The following is a 27,443-nucleotide window of genomic DNA, read 5'->3' as shown; positions in this document are numbered from 1 at the left end:
CGATGGTTCCAATTTTTCAATACCACTTTCAATTTTTTTTTTTTTAACTTAGTAGCAAGGCCAAGAAGCTCCATAGTACCAATCGATTCATTCCAAGTATCTTTTACTACATCCCTAAAATTATTATGGGACACCCACACTTGTTGGAATTTAAAGACAATGAGGCATGATCCGAAGTCGATCTTGCCATATACTTACACAAGGCATCTGGCAATAAACCTGCAGCCACGACATTCATCAAGCATCTGTCTAATTTCAACCAACTTCTAGATAAACCCCTCTAACCGTTACACCATGAGTATTTACTCCCAACAACTTTCAGGTCAATGAATCCACACTTATCAATAAACTCATTAAACTCATCTATGGCAATCCTCAATCTCGGTCTAGCACCACAATGTTCCTCCTCCCCACGAATAATATTAAAATCACCCAGGCATAACCAAGGTGCATCTTGGACTATGTCTAGCTGTAACAATCTCCAGAGTTCTCTCCTTTCTAAGTGATTACATTTGGCATACACCACAAAAACAACAAGTTGCCAAGAATCCATACACAAAGAAACAGTCACATGTTGGGCACTGTAACTTAGGACTGATATCTGCAAGCCTTCTTTCCATAACAACCAAAGTTTACCACCAGCACAAAGATTAGAAAAACAACGCTCAAAATTCAACAAGTGTTTCAGACTAACCAATCTATGATCATCTGCAAATGGTTCAGCTAACATTATAAAATTCAACTGTAATTTCCTAACCAACTTACACGACCTTCTCTGAGACGATCTGAGGCCCTGGATATTCCAAAACATAGGAGTGCAAATCATAAATTCATATGAATGAGTTTGCTAGGCACTTGAGCCAAGCTTCTGAGCAATCTTCCCCCTTTGGCCAGATTTTTTCCATTTTGTGTGTCACTATTCGAGAGAAAGTCTTTGTTTTTGCCAAAATGTTCCCCACACTTTTTTTCTGGATCAGACCCACAATCATCCTTTCCTTCCATTCTCATAGAAACTGAACCCTCGAGCCTAGTTTCTAGCATCCTAAACATCCTGTGAAGGCTCTACTAACACATTGTCCACCACCACATCATCAATCAACTCCTCAATCACCACATTACCAAAACTTGTTGGCATCATGTGTTGGTCCTCTACAATGTTACCATCCCCAGAAAAAGGCAATTCCAAAATGAGGGATTGCACATCGGCATTATTAATAGCCCCACGAGCACTATTCAAGTTCTGAAAACTTGAAATATTTTTAGTAGTCTAGACCTCTATCTCTTGATTATTGTGCACCCCCACCACCACATTCCCAAGATTCTTTGATAACATATGTTGGTCCCCTGCTTTGTTACCAACCTCAAAGATAGGCGGTACCAAAGCAAGGGATTGAGCTTCAGCATTGGCAATATTCCCCTGCTCACTAATCAAACTCTAATTATTCTACAATTTTGAACTAGTTTCAGTTGTTTGGTCCTCTATTTCATGACTCTCATGCACCTCCACTACAACATTCAACTCAGAAATTGGCACATTTTCCTTCCCAACTCCTACTGTCTGAACAACATCATTACCCTTGCTTGAAAAACTTGGTCCAGCCTCACCTTCATTCTCCAATCTCACCAAGGATCCATTCGGCCCTAACCCAATTGATTGTTTCTCTTTTTGGTCTTGAGGTGTCGGTTTCCAAACCTACAACTGTTTAACCCCTTCTTTTAATTTCTGATCCATAACTTTCTTTGGCCCCTTCTTCCATTTACACAATTTCAAATTATGGCATGCATTTTGCATCTAGTACATAAAGCGGGCAGAGTCTCATATTCAATTTCAATATACCAACTCAATTCATGGTAGGGGGTACCTATCCAAATTACATGAACAAGCTTTCTTGCAGCATCAATTTCCAAACACACTCTAGCCCCATCAGTTTTGGTAGCACACTTTTTAGCATTATCACGATGTAGGAATCGATGAACAGGAGCAATAATAGTTTTCAAACAAGACTCGTGGTAAGAATTTGGAGGCAAGCTAGGGAGAAAAACCCATACCAACACCATCGATGGTTCAAACTCCTTATCAAAGTTTGGTTTCCAATGAAATCCACGGTATGGCACTCCTTCAATGTCAGTTGCTTCCCTTGAAAGAGCCTTCATGAAATCATCTTCATTCGAAAATCTCACGAACACATTACGGGCCTTGTGCATCGCCGAGACAATGGGTTGAGAATCCAACCCCCATCTACCCCTTATGAATGCCCGAATCACATCAAGAGAAGGTCGCTGCTTGAGGAATTTAAGAACCATGGAAAATCTAAAAGGGGTAGTCGATCTCACAATTTCTTGATTGGAGAAAATAGCACAAAGCTCACCATCTAACAATTTGGCCAGACGAAAAGGGATATCCACCTCCGGTAAGGGCTGCAGAGTCTACACCACCAAGTTAGTGAAGGTCCGCAGCCACCCAGACAGCGCGGATGTCTCAGGGGGGCCCTCGATGGTAGCCATGGGGCACACACAACCAAACTCGAGCAAAACTGATCGTCTAATTCACTACAACACAATAGGCCTTTTGTGACAGAGGAAACCGTCACTAAAAATGGCTAAAATATCACAAAATACACTTGGTGATGGTTTGAAAATGTCACCATGATTGTCACATAATGTGCATCATAGAAAGCAATTGGTGCCAGTTTATTGTGTAACCGTCACTAAAAATATTTTTAGTGACGGTTGGAGGTGTTTCATTTGGTGTAACATTCAAACGTAATATTTTCTATGATGGTTGAAATCTATCATAGAAAGTAACATTTCAACGTCTAACTAAACGTTTGAACATTAATCAGATTGATTGACATTCGAATAATAGAAGTTGACATTCGTTGGTTATTGTTCGAACGTTAACTGCATTATACGCTCGAATGTCTGATGAACATTAATGACAAATGTTCGAAGGTAACGGGTTTGACATTCAGACATTAGGTTCAATGTCAATGGATAAGCGTGCAAACGCAACTGCTACGTGCGGAGGTTTGTTCCAACGTTAATTGTTTAAACATTTGAACATTTTGTTTTTTAGAGTGATTACGTTTGTATGTTGAATTGTACGTTCAAATGTTATATTATATTTTTGTAAAATTACGTTCGAACATTGGTTCGAATGTTTCTTATTTCATTCGAACGTAAAGATTAGAAATATTAATTTCATAAAATTAAAAAATATACAAATTATATTATATTACACCATCATTTAACAACTAGCAATGTCTTATAAAGTTTTAAAATTAGATATTAAAAGTTACATACAATGATAAAATTGATAAAATTCATTTCATTTTCTTTCCTCGCCTACCCCAATTTTGTTGTAGTGACATAACACGCTCAATTTGCACCATTATCTCCTGCTACACTTGCTCTTGGATTTCACTGTGTATTCTTTCCTCTTGTTCTCTCTGTTGCTCCTGCAAATATGTCTCTAAATCAGACTGGAGTTCCAAAAGAGACTCTAACTCTTATTGTCTCGACCTTATATACTCGTTTTCTCACCGTGCTGCTTTTAAATTTTTAGTAAGATTATTAATTTGTGAAGTTGATAAGGTCGTTGAGGATGAACTGGGATGCTTGAAAGAAAGTCTCAAACCTTTTACCATACTAGATTTGGTCCCGAGCACTTGCGTGAATATGTCTATATTACTAGAAAAGGATTCCTCAGCAGCTGACTGCATATCCATCGTTTTTGCCTGCAATTAGAATGAAAATACACAATAAGTAATGTATTAAAAGAAATATAAATAAAATATAAATTATTAGTGTGAGCAGCAACATAGAGATGAATGAGGGAAAAATTTTCAGTATCATCACATTTCTAACAAATCCACATTAGCAATTTTAAAAGATAATATTAGTAATCAAATAATTTGCATATCAGAAAAATAAATAAATTTCTATAAGTTATTATTTACCATTTTTTTAGCAAGACTGTGGAGTGACCTTGAACCGGTATGATGGTAGACAGTTAGAGCGGATCTATTCTATGTATTTGTAGAGTTGGAGTACTACAAAAATTAATTAAGAATGTTAATTGTAATACATATACATATAATATATAGAATGGATATAAATGTAAATAATTAGTAAATATATATCTAGAATATCTGATAATCTGGACTTGCAAAAAGATCACAACACTTTTTCCAATCGTCTAACTTTATCTTTTGGAAAGGGAGCTGCACATCCTCTTCCAATGTCTGAAACTTCTTGAAGTGGTCATGACATCATCCCTTGAGACGTCGGAATAGTGTAGCCATCAACTCATTCACAGTTCTCAAATCCTCGCTACGGCTAAAATCGAGGTCAAATTCATCCTAATAAATGAATTAAGTCAAAAATATGATATACTATTTTAGGTGAAAAAAATGTACTCTAAAAATAAACTCACTAACACATGACTCCGAATGTGTTTCTTAATCTCATTTGGAACATATCGCCATGATCGCATATGAAATGGAGCATACATTTGGATTACTGTGCCAATATAGGAGGAAAGCGCTGCTGCACTATCATCCACTCCCCCAGTGGAATTATTAGGAATCGTGACATTGAGTTTTTCATGCCTTTTATTTTTTTCAAGAGAGATACCACGTGCATAACCACGATTGCGACGAGAGGATGCATCAACTAATAGATGATAGTATAATTATAGTTAGATAGTTATTGAGAGTATTAAAATATAATTAACTATCAATGACATTTCCTTACTGTAGTTGTCAACAGGCTGTTTGTCTCTTGCGTGTTAACTTCTTCAGGAGCGGATTCCTCGAGTGAGGAGTCCTCAATAGGTTCAGAACTTGGCGAATGAGGCACATTTCTTCGTTATCATTTTGGCAGCATACTTGAAAATGATTAATATGATAAAGAAAATTAATGAGAAGAAAATATTGTGTAGTCACCTATATGAATACAATATTTAGTACTTTTATTCTTCATCTTCAGATATATTTTCCATGCTTGTTTCAAAATCTTCCTCAATAGTATCTTCGTCATCATCATCAACCTCTACTTCGTCCTCCTTATCCACTTTCTCCCTGGATTCTTCTTTGTCTTCTTCTTCTTCTTCTTCTTCTTCTACACTAACTTCGGACGGGTCGAGATCGAGTACACTAAGGTCAACAAACAAGTTAATACCCTCTCCATCTTCTTGGTAGGCCTCCACAATCGGACTGTCATCTTCATCTTCACTATTTTCGTGATCGGCACTCGTTCCTGCTTCATATATATTTCGAGAGACAAGTTTTTGTTCGACTCGCCAAGTTATCTCTCCACTATCTTCATCAACATTTTTCATTGGATCAATCAAGTAATAAACTTGGGTAGCTTGACAAGCCAATATGAATTGATCATCTTCATACCATTTAGATGCAGTATTGACACTTGTGCAACCATTGCCTAGATCCTACCAATCACATTTAAAGACATATGTTATAGACCCACCCAGATATTTTAATCCAATAATATCACGTATGGACCATAATAGTCAATATCATTTGTGCCATGACTCCCCTCGACCAACACACCACAGTTTTTAGTCTTTCTATAACCTCGAACCGTGTATGCAATGTATCAAAGTGCTCTATTTGAAGGATCATGTGCCAATCATACAATTCAGGAGAAACTGAATTGTAATTATGAGCACATTTGTTCCAAAATCTAACAATTGAAATAGGGACAAAATTAATTAAAAGTTACCCAGAATTAGAACTTTCAAAATCTAGCATATAAAACCATTTTAGTTCATACACATTGTTCAAACCATCTGGAAAATTCTTCCTTGTGTTTTGCCTTTGTATTCTTTATGCCTTCTGTCCTAAGTTTGTCCATGTGCTCACTATATATAAGTGCACAAGAATATTATTTTGAGCACAAAAGTTATAGTTAACCTTTTTTAACTAGAATTATTCGAAGCATACAATGACATACCTAAGATAGTCATTAATCTCCCAACAACTATTTAGCACGTACCACCGAACTTTACCCAACTCTCCATCAATTAAATCGTAACCGGTTTGTGCACCCAAGGGTCATATATTCTGTGCAAATACTGATAGCTCACGAGGAGGCAGAGCAGCAAGATATAGAGAGCACAATATTAACCATTCATCGTGTATATAGGCCTTAGATATGGAACCCTCAGCTCTTGGTTTATTCCCAACAGTACGGTTCAGTTGACCCAAATAACTTTCAACTGGATACATCCAACAGAACTGCACTGGTCCACCCATCAGTATCTCCCGAGGTAAATGTATTGCTAAATGGAACATGACATCAAAATATGATGGTGGAAAGATCTGCTCAAATTTACATGGTATAATAGGAATGTCCTCTTCCATCTTCCTCGATAAATCTTAACTTACTACCCCAGTGCACAAATCCTTGAAAAACATGTAGAGTTCGAATATGACGACATGTACATTAGATGTCAGCTTCCCACGAATTCCCACCAGTAATAACTTCTGTAAAAATATGTAACAGTCATGACTTTTCAATCCACTAATTTTTCAATCATCGTGGTTCATGCATATACCGATATATGAAACATAATCATATGGTAACTTCATACATTGCAACCATTTGCATAAGTCCATCATCTCTTCCCTTGTCATCGTAAAATATGCATGTGGCATGACCAGCCTGTCACCTTCCACCTACAAATGTAGATTATGTTTAATTTCCATTCTCTCAAGATTTTTCTCGTCTTGATTGTGTCCTTTATCTTTTTATTAATGCTTATCAATGTACTCAGTATATTATCATAGATATTCTTCTCTATGTGCATTACATCCAAACTATATTGCAACATGCAAGACGACCAATACGGCAAGTCAAAAAAAAAAAATACTATGCTTTGTTCAATTCAATTCTATTGCGCCTCGCTTTCTCTTGTTCTTTTCCCGACCTTTGCCAAAATTATTCACTCTAACATGTAGCAGTTGTTCAACTATCTCTTCCTCATACAACTCATTTGGTGTAATTTTGTCCTCTACTCTCCCATCAAACTTAGCGCCTTCTATTCTCCATGCATGATTTGCTAGTAGGTAACGTTGATGACCCATGAAACACATCTTCTGAGAATATTTTAACCACTCACTAGTAGTTTCTTTATTACACGTCAAACATGCTAACTTCCCTTTTGTACTCCAACTGGAAAGATTTCCATATGTAGGAAAGTCATATATCATCCACATCACTATAGCATGCATTTGAAAAGATGTCAATGTGGATGCATCATAAGTTCTGATGCCTGTTTCTCATAACTTTTTCAGCTCTTTAATCAATGGCTGCATGACTACGTCAATGTCATTCCCGGGCTGCATGAATACATCAATGTCATTCTAGGGTGATCTGGGGCTAGGGATAAGTAATGTTAAAAAAAAAAGTTGGGCGCCATCATGCACCTCCATGGTGGAAGATTGCACGGAATCAATACTACGGGCCAAGTACTATAACTTGTACTCATATTCCCAAAATGATTGAATCCATCGGTTGTGAGTCCTAGGCGCACGTTACGAGCTTCATTCCCAATCCCTAGGTATTAATCATCGAAATATTGCCATGCAAGTGAGTCAGCTGGGTGCCTCACATATGTGTCATCCTTAACTTTTTTCTCCTCGTGCCACCTCATATCTTGAGTTATTTCTTACACATATATAGCCTTCACAACCTAGGTTTGAAGGGAAAATATTGCAACACCTTAACCGGAACATTTTTCTTACCCTTCCACCTTAACTCTCTGAATGTAAGACGTGCTTGTTTCTCCTTGTTTTCATTCCAGAATGAAACATAATCATTCTTGCATGCATGTATGGACTTGTACTCAAACCCTAATCCCTTTCTCAACTGTTTCGCTTCATAAAAAATTTTCGGTAATGCAAACCCTTTGGGAAGCACCTCATTAAATAAGTCCAATAACAAGTTTATTACTTTCATCAACATTCCACACAATGACTTAATGTGAAGCAACCGCACAATAAAATGACATTTTTCTGTGTTTGGTATAAACATGCGTAGGTTAGTCTTCTTCTTTAGTGCAGAGTTACTTTTTCCTATCCGTTGGCACTTCGCATTTTGCTATCCTTCAAATACTTCAGTTTCTCATTCCTTCCCCCGTTACGCTCTCTACCTTTCCATTCCCCTTTTTGCCCTTCTCTTACCCTGATCTTTCTTGCTATCTTCTTCCTAGCGGTTTTAATGGCTCCCTATAGTGAAGGCGAGGTTTCTGAAAACCCCTTTGGGGTTCCTAAAGGCACGGTTTTTGCCGGATACCGATGGCGCTCGGCCATCCGAGAGGTACATTTCCCCAAGATTTAGGAAGACTTTCGTATTCTAGAAACTGTTATCTTGAGCATTCCTGAATCTGGATGCTGTGATGATGAGGGCTTTGCCACCAAAGTGGCTATTACTATTTCTCTCCTGCATAATGGGTTGAGGCTCCCCTTCTGCCGCCCTCTCCGTGACCTTTTGGATCTTCTCAATATTGCTCCCGCTCAATTACACTCTTTCGCACTGAGGGCGTACCTCTGCGCCTGTATTGTTTTCCATCCTTATCCTGACCTGACTAGTCGGGAATTTTTGGCATTTTATAACTTGAGGGAAGCTTCCAATGGCAACATTCTTAACTTCCGTAAGAAAGACGATGGGCAAACATTGGCCCGGTTTGAGACTCACCACTCCAATGCTAAGGCATGGACCTATAAATTCTTTTTTATCTTCGGTCAAGGTTGGGAATACCCTGGCATGGAAGAAGTTTTCCATGATTTCTTAGTCAAATCAATCTGGCACCCTCTACCCGACGAAAATGTCACCTTTATCGTGTCGTGAACTGGCTTGAATCAAGACAGTTCATTCTTGGGCCAAAGCTAATCCAGAATGCCGCCTTTGGACAGACCACTTGCTGACCTTCGCCCATATTGATCGATTCTTGAAGTCTCCTAATCGATCTTTTTTTCAATGGCGTGACTTTATGATTTCAGCCACCATTCCTCCTCCCTTGGTGAAGCCTATTGAGAAGACTACGAGGTCTGAGCCTTCCAAGAGAAAGATACATTCGGAAGAGGGGGAGAAGGAGGAGGCTGCTGAAAAGAGAGAAAAAAGGAGTAAGAAAAAGAACGAGGGGGAGAAGGAGGTGGTCGCTTAGAAAAGGGAGAAGAGGAGCAATAAAAAGAATGAGGTAGGCGGTCGCCAAAAGAAAGCTCGCTCTGGAGATTCTTCTCCGCCTTTTTCTCTTCAACAGGAGGCCCTAGCGCCCTCTGTGGGCGTCCAGGCCCCGGTGTCATAGGAGGACGCTCCTTCTCAGGCATCTGCACAGCAGGCCACCATCGAGCCTCCGTTGCCCCAACCGGAGGTCCTGGCCATAACCTTAGGGGAAAGCCACAGCCAGGGTTCTACCCGCCCGATACCACGAAGGCTTCCTCGCCTTTGCCATTCCCATCGCCGCCACGTTCTCGTAGCCTGAGGGACGTGGAGAGTTTAGCTGACCTGGCCCTCTTTGGCCTGGTAGCCTCCTTTTAGGTCGTGCGTAGGACGCATGAGCCTACCGCAACTCCTGCCCCTGTGTTTGAGTTTCCTGTGCTGGAGGGGCTGGTGAGTCAGGTCGAGCTGGGCACCAAAGTGATCGCGGTCCTTAATCTTGACTTAGTCAACATAGCAGGAGCTTGCTCGCCCCCTTCTTCTACCACTGCCCATGCTGAGGCGGCCACTATTTTGCCCACAGGTGGCCACATGGAAACATCGTGTGCCTTACCTTTGGATGGGGCAGAAGGTGCCATAAGGAATGTCCCCATGTGCCTGGCTGAAACAGGCTGCGAGGTTGGTTCACGCCAAACTTCCCCAAAAAGCTTACTAGATACCATCTCAGGTGGAAAAACCCATTCGCCAATTGGTAGCGGGCCTGGACTCTCTCATCCTTCTCTCCATACCTCCTCTTTTGGTGGAGATATTGACTCCTTCCTTGAGAAGGAGTGGGTGAATTTCTTGAAGGAAGATGCCTGTCTTTGTGAAGCTGACCGGGCTCAACCACCACCTCCTCTACCCCCTTTGCGTTTGGTTGATTTATTGGGGAGAACGATGGCTTCGTCTGTAAGGCCTGGGGAGGCACTCCTCCCAGACCTTGGCGAGATCATGAGGGGGGATGCTAGCGGTGGTGATTCTTCAACAGCAGTCAACTCCCAGGCCGAGGCCACTGCCCAGATGGCTAATCGTTTGAAAAATTGGCTCTCTGAGGTATTATGCCTTTTGTCCCTTTTTGCATATACTTCTTTCGTATCTTCGTATCTCTTCATGTTGGTTGCTTGTTTTTCTTCTCGCAGGGGATCAATGACTTGGCTGCATGGATAGTTGCCGACCATTCCCATCTTGAGGAGGAGCTTAAGGAGCATCGCCAGTTGTGTTACATAGCCAAACATGCTTCCGAGAGATGGCGAGTTGACAGGGCTGAGTTGGCAACCTTGGCCGAGGAGAGGGATGGGTTGAAGATCCTATTAGAGCAATCTGAGGGTTATTCCCATTCTTTGCAAGGCAATCTTCATATACGTGAGGTTGAACTCCTTACACTGCATGAAACTGTCCGCCTAGCAAACGAGGCCAAGGCTAGAGACGACTTTGCCTCATCCATTCTCCACTCCGAGAGGGACTCAACCAAGCTGCAACTTTCAGAGGCTCAGGAGAAGCTTAAGGCTAAGAGCTCTCGCTCGAGATCCGAGCTTGCTGCCTGCGACAAGGCACTATCCTCCCTTCATGGAGATTTGGCCCGTTCTCAAGATAGCTATAGGTCCTCCGAGGAGAGGCTTCAGGAGGCAAACTTGGCTCTTGGAGTTTGCCAGTGGAGTCTATCTGAGAAGGTGGGGGAGCTAACTGCTACTTAGGAGGAGGTCGCCCAGCTTCGTGCCTAGTTGGCCCACGTCCCTACTACAAGGGATGATGCTTTTGCTTACGGGCATGGCTGCGGCATTTTGAGGCTGAGGAACCGTCTCATGGTTGATCCTACCACCAACCTTAGGGTTCTTGACTGGGAATTGTTCTATCCTAAGGAAATTTCTCGCTGCACAGTTGATGCGTTTGGGCGGAAGGAGATGCCTGATGCTTTTATAAACGTGCCCCGAGCCTTCCCACCTAAGGATGCCCCTTGACTATTTGGCCCCTTGTGTATCTGATTGTGGATAATAATTTTCTTTTTTGGTATATTCTGTACATTTGTAACAATGGACTTTGATTTGCTTTGTTGAATGCTTTGGCTATTATGTTCTTTTAACTCTTGTCTTTTTCATGACTCCACAAGCTGCTAAGACTTGCCTTTGGCGTTTAGGGCCGGCTTGGTCTGAGGACCTACACACCCTTTTTTCATGGCACTACAAGCTGCTAAGACTTGTCTTTGGTGTTAGGGTCGAGCGGTCCCTGACCTTTCTCGCCCTTTTTTCATAGCACCACAAGCTGCTAAGGCTTGTCTTTGGCGTTTAGGGTCTGCGTGGTTTGAGAACCTATGTGCCCTTTTTTAATGGCACCACAAGCTGCTAAGACTTGTCTTTGGTGTTTAGGGTCGAGCGGTCCCTAACCTTTCTCGCCTTTTTTTCATGGCACCCCATAAGCTGCTAAGGCTTGTCTTTGGTATTTAGGATCGAGCAGTCCTTGACCTTTCTAGTCCTTTTTTCATGGCACCACAATTTGCTAAGACTTGTCTTTGGTGTTTAAGGTCTAGTGGTCCTTGACCTTTCTCATCCTTTTTTCATGGCACCACAAGCTGCTAAGGCTTGTCTTTGGTGTTTAGGGTCGAGCGGTCTCTAACCTTTCTCATCCTTTTTTTATGGAATTTATATACACCCCTGGGAATTTTTTCCTTTGCACAGAATTCTCAATGAATCAAAATGAAGTTTATTCATACATAGTGATAATGCAAACATCGAACAAAAATAAAGAAAAGGAATGCTTAACCCAAGAAATACTACAAAAGTTATTAATAAAATTTCTTTAAGTGCTCTACCTTCCATGGGTGCGATAGTTCCTTGCCCTCGATGTCTTTCAACCGGTACGATCTGGGCCGGTTGTTGGCTACTACCAGATAAGGACCTTCCCATCGAGGTCCCATTTTTCCCTTGCCTTGGGTAGTCACCCCACTTTTCTTCAAAACCAGGTCGCCCACTTTAAAGGTCCCGGGCCTTACTCTTTTGTTGATGTACTACGCAGCTTTCCTTTTTTCTTGCAGCGTCCAAGCCTCGGCTATCTCCTTTTCTTCTTTGAGTAATTCGAGTTATTCTTCTATCTTTTTGTCATTCCAGGCACTCGAGAAATGGCTCGTTCTGTAGGTCGACAGCCCTACTTCCACTGGTTTAACTGCCTCGCATCCATATGCCAGCATAAATAGGGATTCCCCTGTCGGAGTTTTTGTTGTAGTTCTGTACTCCCAGAGTACCCCTAGCTGCTTGTATGCCAATCTCCTTTCTTCTTCGCGACATTTTTCTCGATGATTGAGAGTAACACCTTGTTTGTTGCCTTAGCTTGACCATTTGCTTGGGGGTGGCTTGGGGAGGAGTACTTTGCCTTGATCCTTAACTCAACACACCATTCTCTATAGTGATCTAAGTCGATATGGCGCTCATTGTCGGTTATAATACTCTGGGGGATTCTGAACCTGCAAACGACATTTTTCCACAAACATTTTGTCACGGCTTTGCCCGTGATGGTTGTTAACAACTCTGCTTCTGCCCACTTTGTAAAATAATCGACGACGACTGTCATGAATTTAACACCACATTTTCCTGGTGGGAAGGGTCCCACCAAGTCTACTCCCCACTGGGAGAAAGGCCATGGTGCTGTCATCGATGTTAACTCCTCCGGAGGGGCATGTGGTACGGGTGTGTAAGTCTGGCATTTTGCACATTTCTTGGTGAACTCCCATGCATTCCTTAGAGCATTAGGCCAGTAATATCCTGCCTGAACCGCTTTTCTAGCCAAGGTTCTTCCCCCGCTGTGATTTTCACATATCCTTTTTGAATCTCAGCTAGGACATATTGTGCTTCTTGTGCGGAGATGCACCGTAGTAAAGGAACAAAGAAGTCTCTTTTATAAAGGATTCCATCGATGAGTAGGAATCTTGCCGCCCTTTTCTTTATCTTTCTCGCCTCTTCTCTTACTTCTGGCAACTTTCCGTCTTCCAAGTACTACACTAACCTGTTCGCCCAATCTGGGATGCTTGACCCCAGAACTCCTACCTCGATGCCCACAGCTGGGACCTCGATGACCCTTCTCTCGACTTGCCATGGTACAGGTACTTCCTCCCCTCCTGATGCCGCCCATGCCAATCTATCTGCAACCTTGTTGTCCACTCTTGGTATCTGAGTTATAGCGAAAATATGAGAAGAGATTGCGTATTTCCCAACCTCGTGCCAGATATTTCTTTAACTTTTCACCCTTATTAGCGTACAGGCCCAAAACCTGATTTATTACCACTTGTGAATCCAACCTGGCATCCACTTCAGTTGCCCCTATTTGGGCGGCCACAGACAACCCCGCTATAAGCGCTTCATACTCAGCTTCGTTGTTTGTTACTTTCAACGCCAGTGTGACCATGTAATACCGCTCTTGGCCATCAGGGCTCAACCAATGGATCCCCAGGCCCCCGCTTGTCCAACAGGACGATCCGTCTATAAACAATATCCACGGTTTCCCTGATGGTGCTATTGCTTCCTCCGAGGGAAAATCTGAGAATTCTGCTACAAAATCTGCCATCGCTTGCGCTTTAATTGCTTTTCTTGGCTCATACTCTATATCGAACTCACTCAGCTCGATTGACCATCCTATCAACCTCCCTGTGCTATCCGGTTTCCTTAGAATTTTTGCCAATGGAGCCTCCGTTAGTACCCTTACTGTGTGGGCTTGAAAATAAGGACGAATTTTCCTAGCCGCCATTACCAAGGCAAGTTCCAATACACCGGTAATACACCGTTAGTATTATCCGCCATTACCAAGGCAAGTTGCCAATGGAGCCTCCGTTAGTACCCTTGTTTCTGCTCCTTTGAGTGCTCGACTCACATAATACACCGGATGTTGTACAGCTCCTTCTTCCTTTACGAGGACGGCAGATACAGCGTGCAGGAGACTGCTAGATACGCATAGAGTATGTCTCCCTTCTCTAGTCACTTCAAAAGGGGCAGATTGGCCAGATACTGTTTTAATCTCTCAAACGCTTCGTCGCAATGCTCATTCCATGGATGTACCTTCCACAATACTCAAAAAAAGGGGAGGCACTTGTCTGTTAACCTAGCTATGAACCTTTCCAGGGCGGCCACTCTCCCCTCTAGTCGCTGAGTCTCGTTCAGATTTGTTGGTGGTTTCATATTGATTATGGTCTCTATCTTATTTGGAGAAGCTTCAATTCCTCTTTTAGATACGATGAAGCCCAAGAATTTCCCCGACTGGACCCCTAAAGCACATTTCGCTGGGTTCAGCCTCATTTGGTAATGACGTAAGACTCCAAACGCCATTCGTAAATCTACGAGGTGCTCGGTGGGCTCTTTGGTTTTTACCAGTAGGTCATCTACGTAAACCTCCATAGATTTCTCAATCTGCTCCTTGAACATTCAATTTACCAGCCTTTGGTAGGTCGCCCCTGCATTTTTCAGTCCAAAGGGCATGACCTAGTAGCAATATAGCCCTCGGTTTGTGATGAAATATGTCATTTCTTCGTCCACCGCATTCATCCGTATCTGGTTATAACCTGAATATGCATCTATGAAGCTTAACATATGATGTCCCACTGTAGCATCTACAATGACGTCGATGCACGGTAAGGGAAAGCTATCTTTTGGGCAAGCTTTTTTAAATTTGTGAAGTCTACGCACATTCTTCACTTCCCATTCACCTTTTTCACCATAACAATTTTGGATAACCACTCCAGGTAGTGGGCTTCCCTGATGAAGCCCACTACCCGGAGTGGGCTTCATTAATGGCGATGTACTTTTCTGCACTGAACGATCTCCTCTTCTGTCGCACCGCTTTGTGCGTTGGGTCTACGCCTAAGCAATGCTCAATGATTTCGTTATCTATACCGGGCATCTCTTCATGGCTCCATGTGAAAACATCCATGTGTTCTATCAACAACTGTATCAGGGCTTCTCTATCTGCTGGCGGGACTTGTATCCCGATGTGGGTAGTAGTCCCAGGGCAGTCAGTGTATAATGTCACGAGCTCTAGATGTTCATTGACTTCTGCATGTTGCTGACCCTAGTCATCCCTGACTTCTATATCTCTCTCGTAAGTTATTGCTACAGGTGGTGGGAGGGGCGGCATGGCCCCATCCTTTCCTGCCACAACGCAGACTTCCTTCTTTACTTTCCTTAGTTCTTGCACATAGCATTCTCGAGCCAGGGCTTGCTCGCCCCTCACCTCTCCCATGCCGCCATCGGTTGGGAACTTCATCTTGAGATGATAGGTGGATGTTACCACCCTCAAATGGTTGAGCGTCGGTATTCCCAGTATAGCATTGTAAGAGGAAGGAGCTTTCACTATTAAAAAGTCGATCATGGTAGTTGTTGTCTGTGCCCCCGTGCCTGCAGTTACTGGAAGCGTGATTGCCCCTACGGGCTGGATAGTATCCCCTGAGAAACTTTTTAATGGTGTAGGGGAGAGCCTCAGTTTGCCAACATCAATTCCCATTTTGACAAACGCTTCCCAGAACAGTATATCAGCCGAGCTCCCATTGTCTACTAGTACCCGCCTAGTTGTATAATTGGCTATTATGAGGGTTATCACTAGAGTATCGTCATGTGGATATATGATTCCTTCCCTTTCCGCCTCTTCAAAGGATATCAACATTCGCTCATTGCTAAGCTTTGGTTGTTTGTGTGCTATATCTGCCATGAACACCTCTTCATATCTTGCCTTCCGTGCATATGCCTTTCGGCTGGATGTGGAAATATCGCCCCCAGCAAAACCTCCCGCTATAGTCTTTATTTCTCCTATGGGTACCCTGTTCCGATCGCCTTTTGGGGGTGACCTCTCCCTCCTGTCCTGGCAGCTATTAGCATAATGCCTTCTCTCTGGATTGAAACTCTGCCTGGTTCCTTGCCTAGTCTCCTGATGCTTTCTAGGCTTTGACCGCTCTGCGACCATTCGCTCGAATTCGCAGGTTCTTGCTAACTCAGCGACTCTCTTTCTCATGGTCATGCAGTCCTCAGTCCAGTGCGAGCTCGTCTGATGATACTTGCAGTACCAACCACCTGTTTTGATAGGGCGGCGACTTTCCTTTTCTCTCTCTTTTTCTTGTACGCTTAAATTATTGTGCACTAGTCTGAGGTTGCGATCCGACCGCCCTTCCCTTACTCTTTCACGCCTACTTGGCTTACCCTTCTTATCAACCTATCTGTTTCTCCGCTCAATCTTGGCGTCTTCTTTACTAGGGTCCACCAAAGCTTGTAGAGTATCTTCGGCATTGACAAAATCATTCGCCCTGTCCATGAACTCCCTGAGGGTGGAAGGAGTCCTCCAAGCCAACTCCACCATGAAAGGACTACGCGGCCACACCCCTCCTAAGAGGGCGGCCAGGGTGATCTTCTCATCTTGGTCATTCGTTGTTAAGCGTTCTTTGTTGAAACGGGCCAAGTAGGCCTTTAAATTCTCATCCTCCCCTTGCTTAACCATTAATAGGTAGGTGGCTGGGCGTCGACGTCTTCGGCTAGGCATGAACTGGGTTAAGAACTACTTTGCTAGTTCTTCAAAGCTATCTATTGACTTCGATCTGAGGGTCCCGAACCATCCCCTAACGGTCCCTTTCAGGGTTAAAGGGAAAGCTTGGCACGCAATCTCTCCTTGGAAACCGTGGAGGGTGATATGAGCTTTAAAGTTTTCCAGATGATCTATCGGGTCCTTGGACCCATCGTACATATCTATTTAGGAAACTTTAAATTTCGGCGGGAGCGGCACAGCCATAATTCGTGCGTTGTACGACAGATCTGTCTGGTGTAGTAGACTTTCCATCGAGGAAGAACTGCCCATCTTTTTCACCATCTCTTCATATTTTCCCGCTAACTCCTTTAACTCATCATGCATCCTTTCTTTCTCTTCTTGTTCAGCATCCTTTTCGACCTTGCAATGCGCTTCTTGCTCACCTTGCTTATTGTGAGCGGGCATATTAACATGAAGGGTGTTAGCGTTTTTCTACCTTAAGTTGTCGTTCTCCTTTTGTAAGATTCTCATGGCCTCCAGAGCTTGTTTCAATTTTTCCTCTACTATCATTAGTCCCGCTTCCATAGATGATGGTCTGGCGTCCATCGTTCAGCTTGCTACTGAACGTGTTACAATTGGCATGTGAGAACCACACTGAATCACCCAGGATCCCACAGACAGCACCAAATGTTAAGGATGTGTCTCACTTCCATCTTCCTCTGTGCGGCCGATCTTTGTGAATGAAACATGATGGGGCTCCTCCTGCAAACACTCCGATGCTTAAGTCAGTTAAGAGGTGATTGTATTCCAGTTATCTTTAATTATCAAAGATTACCTGTATATATAGGCTCGTTTGCTGTACTTATCTTATTCAGAATTTATCGGAACGGATCACTGCTTAAGATTTTGAATAATCCTATAACTTCTTACTGTTTTTATCCTTCTGTTAAAGGTGGCGCCTTGCATATCTCTTTCAAACTCTTCTTGACTATCTCTCGATGGCCCTTGGGCTCATCCTTTGGGCTTCTTAATCTTTATTGTATTTTGGGCCTTCTTATACATTTCAGGGCCCTTTGGGCCCTTCGGTTGGAATGGTCTCTCCACCAATGAAAACATAAATAAATCAAAATATAATAACCAAAGCAAGACACAAATCTCATCCTCCGAGAAAGTGATCCCCGATCACTTCTCCTGCAGAGCCGCATCCTCAGGCTCTGCATCCTCATTTGTAATAAAATCTATGGTACCAAGAAAAGGTACCGCAGGTAAGTAATAGATCAAATAATCCACAAGATAAAAATACATTCAAGTAATAACAATATGCATGAATGTGATGCCATATGCATGACCCAAAAATCATCATTTTTTCGAAAATATATAATTTTTCACACACGCCAAAAATTCCATTTGGATCATAAATCCAATCCATTGAAACATATCTCGACTGTACCTAGCAGTTCTGTTTTATTTTTATTTTATTCTTTTCTTACGTCTGATTACATGCCGATTGTATATCCCGACTGCACCTAGCAGATCTTTATATATATCCAGCGCAAGCTCCAATGAAAGAGAACCGACGGACATGATTTAATTCTTGACAGCGACACAAGTAGCTGGCCGTGGCGTCACTTATTCACTGAAATCATGAGCATTGAAATAGATTTGTCACACATCGATCATATAATATATATATGATACATGATATCAGAATTAAATACTCATAGCAAATCTGCAACTACCACAGAGATACGCACGTTTGACTTTGACCCGTGGGTTTAAAATCAGGGCAATCACATTTCTACCTTATCATCAAAAATTAAAAAACTTCAAATAAAACTGTACGTTTGGCCTGTGATACTAGAAGTGAGGGGAGACGGACAAATCCTATTATTTCCGAGTTAATTTCTCTCGTACTTTTCTTGAAAATCAAACAGATCAACATATACCTGATTCGAATCACTACTCGAAAAAGATATGGGAGGAAGCCATGCATAGGGGAAGAGAAATTAAGACTCAGGATCAGGCGAACTGAGCATAATTAGGAGCAGATCGATCAAAGCAGATCAATAAAATATGAGCTGACTTAATACCGTTAGCTCATATAAGCAGATCCTAGTATTTTTTTGGAGGTCAACGGTCTAACAATATATAATACGCATACCCGCGTGGGTGTGTATGTACAAATGCTTCAGATAACGGATTTCAAAAACACGGAAGCAGAAAAGGCAAACGTGCTTGAATAATATTGGCCAATGGCCACCGGAATTTTTCATGGTAGGTATTTGCAGTTGCAGTTTGATTGTTTAGGCCGGCTGGGAGAGCCAATGGCCCTTGGTCCGAATGGCACCACTCCCGGCTCTTAGGGACCTCCAGTTTCAGAGGGACCATGGGGTCTAAGGTTGGGGTTCAATCCCCCAACTACAATCAACAAAATTGCTCAACTCCCAAGGTCCGGGATACATGAGATATCTAGTCAGAAACTTGAGTTTTCGACAAAAGTACGTACCATACTAGATTTTTTAAACACTTTCAGGAACTCTTACTGATCTGCTCTATGATGGCATCATAAGCACTTTGCAGGAACTCTAACCAATATCTGAAAACCGAAAAAACAAAAAAGATGGAGCAATATTAGAGACTTTCTCTTCTACCAACCAATATTAACAAAATATATGAAAGTTTTGTTCAGTCATTAAAAAGACTGATCAAGATAAGATAAAGGGGGAAAGAATAGAAAGGCACCCTCTTGATGAATCAAAGCGAAGTCCAACGATAGTTTTAGCTTTTTCAAGTGCTCTGCTGAATCTCTCAAGCTCTATCTGATCTAAAACACAAGTTCCATTGGATATATGTCCAACCCAAAGCTGGGACGGGTTGACGTTATAAAAGATAGGTATAACTATTTTCGGCAATTCCAATAGTAGAGCCAATTCATGGAGACAATAGTAGGACTCACAATATCTTCGGGAGAACACTACGACACCGACTTTACATTCTCGAATGGCGGTATCAATCTTTTCGGACAATTTCTCACCAGCTTTTAAGTTTCGGTAGTCGATAAAAGGTCTAAGCCCCCGCTTGAGAAGGTAGTCATGGAGTAAACCGGCAATATTTCTTCTGGTATCAGGCCCCCGGTGGCTTATGAACACGTCGTGTGGGGGTACTGGTACTGTTTGGACCTTGTTCCTGCAGTGAGGGCGAGCAAAGCATTTGGGCAAAGCTTGTAACGTCCTCGACGTCGCTGCTTTAACCGCTACTTCCCTTGCGATTAGCATTAGTCTTTGTTGAATGATATTATTCATCATTATTGTGTGTCTTACAATGTGCCTAAGATGGCCTTTATAAGGCCACCGAAGCCTCTACAATGTCCTTACTTAAACCATGTGGGACAAACAGCTATTTGTACAAACTATTCATATACACTAACATATACATATATATATATACACACATGTATGTGCACTAACAGTCTTAATTTAGCAGCATGGAAGAGTAATGCTGCCTGTTAGTATCTATCTAATTTTAACACATGTACATGCTGCCTGTTATATATGCACTAACACATGTATAAAATTATTTTAACAAGATATAATCATCTTTACAAAAAAATAAGTGACAGTATCGATCTAATTTTGTGATGTGTTGCATGCATGATGCACTTGGTTCAAGATCATTGGTTGTTTGTTTCATTTGAATGAACAATAATCCAGCTCCCATGATTGCAACAGCTTGACATTAATTTTACGCCTTCCCAGCTCGATCGGTACTTTAATTAGGTACTGCTCGCCTATCCCTATGGGAAAGTTAATATAATGGCTCTGGCTAAATTTGCACGCTGTCGGATGTTCTGAAGATCACTGTTTGCTCAATGAGGGATATCCTCCATGTATGCAGCATTTAATTTTATGAATGAAGTTTCCTTTTAAAAAAAACACCAATATATTTATAGTCGTAGATAAATAAGACTACTCGATTAAGTAATTAAATAAGTCGTCGTTGAATTAAGATTGATTGTTAAAGGTTACAATTTTTATGTTCATAATGAGAATATTTTAATAATTATATCTATAAGAAAAATAGACAATTGCGACTAATTTATAGAAACGAAAAGATTATTAACAACTAAAAGATTGGTTACTAATAGTTTTTTCGTTGCTATAAATTAGTCGTAAAAATCTATTTTTCTTGTAGTATATATATATATATATATTTGAATAGATAAAAGAAAATAATGTTCCTTATAATATTATATATGCATGTTGCTTGAGTATTACTCCTTAAGAATATAATTATTTATTACGGTTTACATAAATTAATTATATAAACAGATTGACATCAGAATTTATTTGTCAAAATTTGTAAATAAAATTATAATATATAGTAAGAGTAATCTATTTTTGGTCAGAGCTCGGGGGAATAAATATTTGAACGGCCTGCACCAATGCACCATCCGTTTTTCAGACCCGAGCATCGAATTGAACGTAGAGATGATCTCTCGTTTTGTACATTTTTTACGTTGAAATTATATAAATATATATATATATATATATAATATGTACACACACACGCCGCATGCATGTCTTGATGCTGATCTATTGATCATATAGCTGTAATAAGCCTGTCAGATTACATAATTAATTCGTGGCCGGTCTGCTAGCTGATAATAAATAATAGAAAATATATATTCATCATTCCTAATTTTTCTCATCATCCTCTCATCATACCATGATGTGGTATTTGATGATAGGGTCATAAATTCATTAATTGCTACTCCAATTGAAAGGCTTTGTTATTATATATGGGTTAATTAATTTGTGGATCTCAGTGATTAATGTGTTTGATCATTTTTTTCTTTTATATCTACTATATATATAAGTGTGAATCATTTTGCTACAGTATTTTCGTCTAATTGTTTTTTTCAATTTTACCCTTACATCTATTCTTAAATTACGTTCTGATTATTTTTATATTTCCAATTTTTTCTTTTATATATATATATATATATACACCAAAAAATAGTTTATGCTACCATTTATAATACATGTATATAACGTGTCATTCCCGAGAACAATTGTAAAAAAACTTTGAATTCATTCTTAATTTAATTCTTGTTAAAAAAACTATATATAATAAATGTTCAAAATAAACTAACAAAAACGCAACATAATATATATATATAGGAAAATAACAAAACAACTCTTAATTAACAACTTTAGACTAATGAATTACGTACCAAATTCAGATGAGAATTAATGGGACAATAATATGAGTAAATTATAAAATTCAAAGAAAACAATTATAAATTAAGTACCGATCTTGTTTTAACTTTTAGCATTTTAATTTTTCCCCGGTCGTGTGAACAAATATTTCGTTAAATCATGCAGTTGTCTGCACCATCTAAGTACTTGCAAAAATGGCATTATTAATTGCAATAAGAGGAAAGCTGGACATATATGGTTAGAAGAAGGACCTATGCAAATTATAAATATTTTGAAGAATAAATATTGTAATGATTAAGTTATAAATATTTTGAAGAATAAATATTGTAATGATTAAGCTTTTGGTATTACAATAAAACTTATTTGATGGTTCTTGATTAAACAAAAAAAAAAAAACACACACACACACTAAGATTTTCGGGCCTCGAACAAAACTTACATAATAAATTAGCCAATCGTAACATGATGTACGTACAATTGCAAACAAAATTAATCAGAATATATCATATGAAAAGGAGATATGCTATACATCGATCACAATTCATCCCAAACTCCATACCTAGGCCTACAACCCGGGCTATCCAAGGAACCGGTACATTCGGGTTAGGTCAGGTCAAAATAGACAGTTTTGAATGACCACACATCTCCCAAACGTTGTAGAGAAAGCCATCGACGCAAGTACTGTCCTATGGGAAAGTTAATATAATTAATGGCTTTGGCTAAATTTGCACGCTATCGGCTGTTCTGAAGACTGTTTGCTTAATGAGGGATATCCTCCATGTATTCAGCATTTAATTTTATGAATGAAGTTTCCTTTTCAAAAAAATACCAATATAAATATAGTCGTAGATAAATAAGACTACTCGATTAAGTAATTAAATAAGTCGACGAATTACGATTGATTATTAAAGGTTACAATTTTTATGTTCATAATGAGAATATTTTAATTATTTGAATAGATAAAAGAAAATAATGTTCCTAATATTATATATGCATGTTGCTTGAGTATTACTCCTTAAGAATATTATAATTATTTATTACGGTTTACATAAATTAATTATATAAACAGATTGACATCAGAATTTATTTGTCAAAATTTGTAAATAAAATTATAATATATGGTAAGAGTAATCTATTTCTGGTCAGAGCTCGGGGGAATAAATATTTGAACGGCCTGCACCAATGCACCATCCGTTTTTCAGACCTGAGGATCGAATTGAACACAGAGATGATCTCTCGTTTTCTACATTTTTTACGTTGAAATTATATAAATATATATATAATATATGTACACACACGCTGCACGCATGTCTTGATGCTGATCTATTGATCATATAGCTGTAATAAGCCTGTCAGATTACATAATTAATTCGTGGCCGGCCGGTCTGCTAGCTGATAATAAATAATAGAAAATATATATTCGTCATCCTAGCTTTTTTCATCATCCTCTCATTATATCATAATATGACATTTGATGATAGGATCATAAATAAAATATAATAAATAGTCTCTAATTATCTAATAATACATTATAGAACGATGAAAAAATGATGAAAATTAGTTGTCGATCTTAACTTTTAATGAATGAAATTAATTGGTTGGTGCATAGGAAGATGATGGCCATGTTTGGGAAGTGATATCATTTCAAAACTTTTTATAATTTTCATCGCTCAAATATAAAATATTTTTCAATTTTGTTATCTAATCATCATTTATTCATTACAACTTTATCAAACTTTTAAACAAAGCACAAAAAATAATAAAACATTTTCAAATTTCAAAACAAATATAATGTTACAAAATTATATTCAAATAATTTTTTAATTTTATAATATTTTTAATTAATTTTTTCTCACATATTTCTAAAATTCAATAAAATATCTTAACTCAAACCATTCCATTACTACAAACTATTTTATTATTATTCATAGATTTTTCATCTCATCTCATTTCATTACCCAAACATACCCTTAATATATTATATTAGACTTTTGCCACAAGTCTATGTGTTAACACACCACCTATAGTACTAGCACCCATTATAAGTTATAACTTTAAAAAAATTAAAACAAAAATCATATTCTAACATAGTTGATATGGAAAGCTTCCACATTACCGATGTGTTTAATTAGTGTATACAAAAATAAGACTTATAAATATATTTTTTTTTCATTATATTATATTAAGATCTCACTTTAATTTGCTTGAATTTAATTAAGAAATAATATTTGTAGTCCTAGGATATGAAAACTTCGGACACTCCATTTGAAAAAATTGGATAAATATAAGACTCACGTGAAAAAAAAAAATTAATTTTTAAATAGTAGATTATACTCTTTTTTAATAAAAACGCATGCGACATTCACATTCTAAAACTATATTGAGCATTACTCATTTGGCTCATTTGGACATGAATATCTCCGAATATCTGTGAATAATAGTAACATAGTTTGAGTTAAGGTATTTTATTGGGTCTTAAGAAAGAATATATAAAAAAATTTAATGAAAAATATTTTAAAATTAAAAAAAACTTTTGGTTAAAACATTTATTAGTTATAAATATGTCACATCTTTCATAGTGGGATAAAAGTGGGCTGTGAATGTGGTGTATAGCATTACTCAATTTTTTTAATATTATTTTTGTTTTAAAATTTAAAAAGTTATATTATTTTTTGTGTTTTGTTCATAAATTTGAAAAAATTGTATTGATTAGATAATGATTAAATCAAAATTTTGAAAATTTAAAATTAAAAACTATTTTATATTTAAATAATTTTTAAGAAGAAAATATTGATATGAGCTAGTTAAGATTCATCGTATTTGCTTGCCCTTAGGTGCTGTTTGGATACTGAGTTAAGAAGAAAGTTGAAAATTAAATAAAATATTGTTAGAATATTATTTTTTTAATATTATTATTGTTTTGATATTTGAAAAAATTGAATTATTTATTATATTTTGTTTGAGAGTTTAGAAAAGTTGTAATGATATGATGAGATGCGACGAAACACTTTTAACCAAACGGGGCCTTAATCATTTGTTAATGGTCGTCAAAGATTACAGACATCTGACTAGCTAGGAGTGCATCTAACTCATTTGTTTTCACAATACATCTCATTTCATCTCATTTAATCATTACAATTTTATCAAATTTTCACACAAAATAAAATAAAAAATTTAACTTTTTTAAATTCTAAAACAATAATAATATTAAAAAATATATTCTAATAATATTTTATTTAATTTTTATATACAAAAATAAACAAGGCTATACAATTAATGGCCACGGCTAGCTCAAACTTATAGGCCGTAACTTCATTTAAACCGTAATTAAATAAGTACTCTCGGAGCAATAATTCATAGAAGCTTCTGTTGATGAAAGTGAGTGGATATAATAATATGAAAAATAAATGAAATTTTTAGGCATGCAAAACATTATCTTTAAGGTGATATATAATTGTCCCTAGTACTTGAGAAAGTTATTTTATTTTATTTTATTTTTATCGTATTACAAGTAATTACTTTCAAGATATAACAAAGTCACCGACTATAGATAACACTTCTGAATTTTTTTTTTTAGAATTTTTGTACAAAATAATGTGACTAAAAATAATAGAAGAATAGAATGTTTAATTTTGTGGGTTATATTTTTTATTTATAAAGAATAAAGTGGTACTTCATGAAAGATTACAATCCATAACATATAACTTTTGTGTTAACGACGTGTTTCGTACGACGTGTTTCGTACGCCTTTAGACCAGATTCTTAGTAGCTCGGGCCTTCAATCTTTACATGCACACATGAAACAACTCCAGGATCCAGCAACAGTGTGGATGGCTGAGCGGAGTCTCCGATACTTAAGTTAGCTAAGGATAGGGGAGGAGAGGAAGTTTTCTGAGAGTTCAGGATAGATCAAACCTCTGTCTAGTGCCTGAAGCGCTGCATTTATACCTGCGTCTGGGGTCAGCAACCCATGCCCTGTGACTCAGTAGAAGGGGCTTTCCTTGGCAGAACTCATTTAATGTAACGTGACTTCCTGATGCGGACAATTAATGCGGTGTAGCCTCCTTACGTGAAGTCCCATCAAGGTAGCGTATTTCTCCCCTTCCTATTTTAAACAGGGAGGTCCTATACTTTCCAGGTTGTGGTCAGCTCGACCCAACAACCTAGCCCATGTTAGGACCAAGCTAAGAGCTCATTGGGTGGACCGTCGAAGGGTCAAGTAGGCTTCGGCCTAATTCTGGACAAGGTGTCACTCCTTTGGGCTAGGCTCATGCCTTCATGAAAAATCTCTAAAACAGTTACCCTGCTAATTCCTACTGAAAGGATTCTATAGGAATTCCTACAGATCCTCCTCCCGCTCTTGATTGTGCAATCTTCATATTTTTACAACTACAACTTTGAGCCCGTCCTTGTAGTGGGTCCTTTAGAAAATGATTTTATGAAAATAGACGAGAATTACGGTTCCTTTTCAAATTTCTTTTCCTTTTATGCCAGGATACAAAAGACTTCGTGTTTATAAATAAAACTTGTTTTCTTAATTAAAAAAGTTACAGTGGAAAACATTATATTTTATAATTATAGTCTCTCGTACAAAAAAACATGCCTAGGCTTTTGTGCTCTTCCCCTTGAGCCGTGTCCGTCCTGACGTGCCATGCTCATCTTGTCCCTAGTAGGGCACCCATTAAAACTAAAATGAGTCGATGACTCGTAAACATTACTTCATACAGTTAAAATATAACAACATAGATTTTCAGTCATGGATTCATCACTCCATACATATCATACATAGACATTCAATTCCTTTTAAAATGTTGCGAGGTGGAGTTTTTCTTTAAACGGGTTTTCTTCTCGTAAAACAATTCTCCACGTCTCGCTGCATTCATTTTTTAAAGAGTCTTTTCATACATACCTCTTTTCATATATACATGCATTCTTTCTTAACATGCATACATTCTTTCTTATCGCTTTCATTGGCCGTTGCACACTGTTTCACCTCGTGTGCTGGGGTTAGTAGTCTTTTGGACCTGATTCTGCCCGTGGCCAAGGGTTGGGAATCCATTCCATCAGGGTGTAGCACTGAGTGCACTACCAGTACTACTTACCCAGCACTGCAATCTACCCAGTCCAGTCCTTTGATACCTTTTCCTTTCCATTTATATGGCCGTTATGTATTTTCATACATTAAACATTCAGTCATTTTCAGTCCTTTCATTCCTTTGCAGTCCTTCACAGTTCTTACAGTCCTTTCTTTCAGTTTTTACAGTTCTTTCAGTCATTTCTTTCAGTTCATTCGTAAAAGTCATTTAAAAAGCTTGGGTTTGAACGTCATCTTTCATGGTATCATTTAAAACATTGTCTTTCATAGGGACATTTTAAAACACTTTCTTCATGTCGTTTAAAGCAATGGGTCGAGGCCTCTCATTTAATCTCGTAAAAATACATATAATGCATACTACGCATAGCATCCATCCACATGCATACACTTACATACTTTGGGTGCTTGAAAATGGGCTTCCAAGG

The 27,443-nt window shown here is 39.0% G+C and overlaps 1 protein-coding gene across 1 annotated transcript; it reads right to left on the bottom strand.

The window, feature by feature from the left end:
- Nucleotides 1–19,233: 19,233 nt before the first annotated feature.
- LOC122301847 (TIR-only protein-like) lies at nucleotides 19,234–19,979 on the bottom strand. The gene is made up of 2 exons (XM_043113213.1): nucleotides 19,447–19,979; nucleotides 19,234–19,300 (listed from the first exon to the last, which is right to left on the bottom strand). The coding sequence occupies exons 1-2, from the start codon at nucleotides 19,977–19,979 to the stop codon at nucleotides 19,234–19,236; spliced, it is 600 nt and encodes a 199-aa protein (XP_042969147.1).
- Nucleotides 19,980–27,443: the final 7,464 nt, after the last annotated feature.

Source organism: Carya illinoinensis, chromosome 2 (genome assembly GCF_018687715.1).
Source record: "Carya illinoinensis cultivar Pawnee chromosome 2, C.illinoinensisPawnee_v1, whole genome shotgun sequence".
In the NCBI taxonomy this organism is placed as follows: domain Eukaryota; kingdom Viridiplantae; phylum Streptophyta; class Magnoliopsida; order Fagales; family Juglandaceae; genus Carya; species Carya illinoinensis.
This window is presented reverse-complemented; position numbering and strand designations above follow the sequence as displayed.

What these genes read in the sequence shown, in the direction of transcription:
- LOC122301847 (XM_043113213.1), bottom strand. Translation starts at nt 19,979, where the DNA reads ATGCTAATCGCAAGGGAAGTAGCGGTTAAAGCAGCGACGTCGAGGACG. An exon ending in CGCTTTGATTCATCAAGAGG is followed by an intron (nt 19,301 to 19,446) that starts GTGCCTTTCTAT and finishes TTCGGTTTTCAG; the next exon opens with ATATTGGTTAGAGTTCCTGC.